General features: G+C 39.1%; 1 protein-coding gene across 1 annotated transcript; it reads left to right on the forward strand.

Moving 5' to 3' along the window:
• Nucleotides 1-2,278: 2,278 nt before the first annotated feature.
• LOC139875441 (uncharacterized) lies at nt 2,279-3,657 on the forward strand. The gene is made up of 2 exons (XM_071862777.1): nt 2,279-2,676; nt 3,633-3,657. The coding sequence occupies exons 1-2, from the start codon at nt 2,279-2,281 to the stop codon at nt 3,655-3,657; spliced, it is 423 nt and encodes a 140-aa protein (XP_071718878.1).
• The last annotated feature ends 799 nt before the right edge of the window (nt 3,658-4,456 follow it).

Consider the following 4,456-nt stretch of genomic DNA (forward strand, 5'->3'; position numbering starts at 1 on the left):
TCGTTGTGCGAGCGAATGCCCAAAAAAGAGGAAAAAAGCGAAAGTCCGCTAAAATGTATCATAATTGGCAATTTGCGCCAATTAGTTTCCCGAAAATGCAGAGCGATGATTTCTCTGAAATGCCGATAATGGTATCGTGTAAAATCGCGGAAGCTGATATCACAGTCATGAAAGTCCATGTCGACAATGGCAGTAGTGTTGATATTATTTACGAACAATGCTTCGCTCAGTTGCCAGAAAGTATTAAAACAAACCTGCAAACAACCGCAGTTTCACTAACCGGTTTTGCAGGAGAATCTTCATTACCTATAGGTGTTTTGTCATTAAACATCGAGTTAGCTGATGTTAATGATGACCTTTTGGTGCGACAAGAGCGATTAGATTTTTATGTTATGCGAGCCTCTTCTCGCTATAACATGCTGCTGGGGAGAACCACTATAAGTAAATTTGGAATTGTCCCGTCTACAATTCATGGCATGATTAAGTTTCCAACATATAAGGGAGTTGCCACAATATGTTCAATGAGCATTATGCCTATTTGTGCGGCTGTTAACGTAAAAACCACAGGGCAAGAACCTGTTGATGGTGCGGATGCTATGGAAATAATTAATCCTGCATATCCAGAACAGAAAATCAAAGTAGGACGCAATGTTAGTGCGGATACTAGAAAGCAAATTGTGCAATTACTTGTCCAGTATATGGATGTTTTTGCCTGGTGTGAAAACGATATGACTGGTGTTCCGCATCATATTGCGGAACATAGGCTTAATGTGAATCCAGCTTTAAAACCCGTAGTGCAAAAGTGAAGGGGCATAGCCCCAGATCGCGTAAAATAGTTGTGTGAAGAAGTAACAAAATTGGTAAGAGCCGAAATTTTGCGCGAAGTCAAATACCAATCATGGATTGCGAATCCAGTATTGGTGAAAAAACCTGATGGTTCTTGGAGAATGAGTATTGATTACAAAGATTTGAATAAAGCGTGTCCCAAGGATAATTATCCGCTTCCAGAAATTGATTTAAAAGTGGAATCTTTACATGCTTTTCCATATAAATGTTTTCTGGACGTGGCAAGAGGATATCATCAGATTCCTATGGCTCAAGAAGACGCAGATAAAACTGCATTTCATACGGGCAAAGGCATATATTGCTATATAATGATGCCTTTCGGTTTAATCAATGCGGGTGTAACATATCAACGGTTGATTGATACCGCATTTGATAAACAAATAGGGCATAATCTTGAAGCTTATGTAGATGATTTAGTCATCAAAAGTGCGACACAAGAGCGAATCATTGAAGATATACGCGAAACATTTGACAGACTGCGAAAAATAAACATGAAGCTTAATCCGCTAAAATGTAGTTTTGGCGAAACTGAAGGAAAATTTTTGGGATATCTTGTTACAGAGCAAGGTATTCAAGCTAATCCGAAAAAGATCGCAACTATAGAAAATATGACCGCACCAAAAACGGTCAAAGAAGTGCAAAGTTTGACGGGAAAACTAGCCGCATTAACGCGCTTCTTGTCTAAAGCTGCCGAAAGGCTGTTGCCATTTTTCAAAACTCTGAAAGGGTGTTTGAAGCAAAAGAATTTTGTTTGGTCCAGCGAAGCAGAATCTGCGTTTCAGGAAATGAAAACGTTGTTAAAAACTTTGCCTACACTAACAGTGCCGGTTCATGGCGAAACTTTCTATCTTTATATTTCGGTAGCAAACGAAGCTTTTGGCTCAGTTTTGATCGCGGAAAGGGACAAAATACAAAAGCCAGTGTATTTTGTTAGTAAAGCTCTTACGGGGAGTGAAATAAACTATGCGCCGATTGAAAAGTTTGTGTATGCGCTCATTTTAACAACGCGAAGGCTACGAAGATATTTTCAAGGCATCCCGTGCATGTATTAACTAATCTACCAATCAGTCAAGTCTTAACAAAGCCAGAGATATCTGGTAGACTTGCAGTATGGGCGGTAGAATTAGGTGCTTATCAAATATCTTACCTTCCGCGTAGCGCGGAAAAAGGACAAGTTATGGCGGATTATCTCGTCGAACTGTCTGGAGAGTTGGAGGTGATTAATGAGCAAACCGCACTAAAACCTGAACACGGTGAAACTTGGGAGTTATTTACTGATGGTGCTTCGTGTGCAGAAGGTGCAGGTGTGGGTTTAGTTTTGACAAGTTCAAGCGGTGAAGTGCATACTTATGCTCTGCGGTTTAATTTTGACGTAACAAACAATGAGGCAGAGTATGAGGCATTGCTTGCAGGTTTAAATATTGCGCGAAAAATGAATATTGTTAAGTTATGTGCATTTATGGATTTGCAGTTAGTAGCGAATCAGTTTAATGGATCTTTTGACGCGAATGATCCCTCTATGCAGAAATACTTGCAGTTGTTGAAAGAAATGGCAATGCGATTTGAGCATTTCGAACTCGCGCAAGTGCCAAGAAGCCAAAACAAAAAGGCGGATGCGTTGAGCAAATTGACTGCTTTAACATTCTCGCACTTTCAAAAACAAGTATGGGTTGAGGAATTACCAAGTAAATCAATAGATAGTAACTTAATGGTTGCATCTGTTACAGAAGAACAACAAAATTGGATGGATCCAATTCTACAATATATCCGCAGTAATATTCTGCCAGATGATGGTCGCGAAGCCCGTTTAGTAAGAGAGCGAGCACCGATGTATATCATCCAAGATAATATCTTATATCGCAAATCATATTGCGGGCCAATGATGCGTTGTGTCGGTCCAATCGAGGCAGAAATGATTATAGAAGAAGTGCATAATGGTACTTGTGCACTGCATTCAGGCTACAAAACTATCGCAGAAAAAATTATGCGAATGGGATACTTTTGGCCATCCCTATACCGCGATGTTGCAAAAATTGTTAAACGCTGTAAAAGCTGCTAAAGGCATGCTCCGCAGAATCGAATGTCGCGACATGATATGATTCCTGTTAATTCACCATGGCCGTTTAATAAATGGGCTATTGATATTGTAGGGCCATTTCCTGCAGCTCCTGGAAATGTTAAATTCCTGATTGTCGCGATTGATTACTTTACCAAATGGGTTGAAGCTAAGGCGGTTCGCACTATTACTGGTGTGCAAGTGCGAAATTTTGTATGGGAATACATTGTTTGCCGATTAGGCATTCCGCGAGAATTGGTTAGCGATAATGGTGCTCAAATAGAGAAAGATCCTTTTAAGACATGGTGCACTGATTTAAATATTATACAAAAGTTTACGTCAGTGGCGCACCCGCAAGCCAATGGGCTGTGTGAAGTAACCAACCGCGATATTGTGAGTGGTATTAAAAAGAGGTTATGCGAAAGGCGAACTGGTTAGGTAGATGAATTACCCAATGTGTTATGGGCACATCACACTACTTTCAAAAAGAGTACAGGCGAAACACCTTTTAGTTTGGTATATGGTTCTGAGGCAGTAATCCCCGCAGAAATTCTGGTACCAACGCATCAAATTGCTAACTTTGATGGCGAAGCAAATGATGTTGCGTTGAGCGAAAATCTAAATTTCATAGAAGAGCGGAGATTAATGGCTGCTATTAGAGAAGCGAATAATAAGCAGCAAATTGCTAAGTATTATAACAAAAGAGTACGTGCTTTGTTTTTCGCTATAGGCGAATGGGTGCTGCGAAACAATGAAGCAAGCAGAGCAGAAAATCTTGGCAAATTGGGTCCTAATTGGGAAGGCCCTTATCAAATTATGGCAATTAATGCCACAGGCTCATATAAGCTCGCGGATATGGAAGGGCGAGTTTTACCTAATGTGTGGCATGCTATTTTGTTAAAGCGATATTATGTGTAGTTTTGCGAAAAATATCAAAGCTATATGTGCAAAGTGCGATATTGGATTCAAGGCATATGGTTGATATGTTATTAGGTGTTTTTGTTTTTTATTCTTGCAAGTCTTGATCACGCTTGTAGGAATTTTAAAAAATACGCACTTGTAAAATTATGCGAAAAGCTTATTTGTGAAATACGAATAATTATGAAATGTTTTAAAGATTATTTCATAATGATTATAGTATTTCGCAGTGTTTAAATAGCAAAGTGATGAAATTGCCCACTTTTGCATACAAATTATTGCGAAAGGAATTTTATATCCTAAGTGTTTGATGTTGCCAATGCTTAGATGCTTCGCAATGCTAATCAATTGCCTAAGGATCGTTTCGGCGGACTTAGAAGATTCATAACGTATAAGCATATACGCATACAGATTGTTTCGCAAAAGTACGCATTTATTATGTGCACAATAATATGTGTTGGAAATTGCAAAGGACAAGTTTGTGTTATGAATGTTGATAATGAAAGCGCTATAAAAATAGAAGTACTTGCAAAATATGACACAGCGAAATTTTATTAATAACGTCGCAGAGGCAGCTGCGTGCTGTTATACAAAGTGCGTACTAATCCTTGGTTAAGTCAAGCTTGATGATGTCAT

Source organism: Rutidosis leptorrhynchoides, chromosome 11 (assembly GCF_046630445.1).
Source record: "Rutidosis leptorrhynchoides isolate AG116_Rl617_1_P2 chromosome 11, CSIRO_AGI_Rlap_v1, whole genome shotgun sequence".
Lineage (NCBI taxonomy): Eukaryota > Viridiplantae > Streptophyta > Magnoliopsida > Asterales > Asteraceae > Rutidosis > Rutidosis leptorrhynchoides.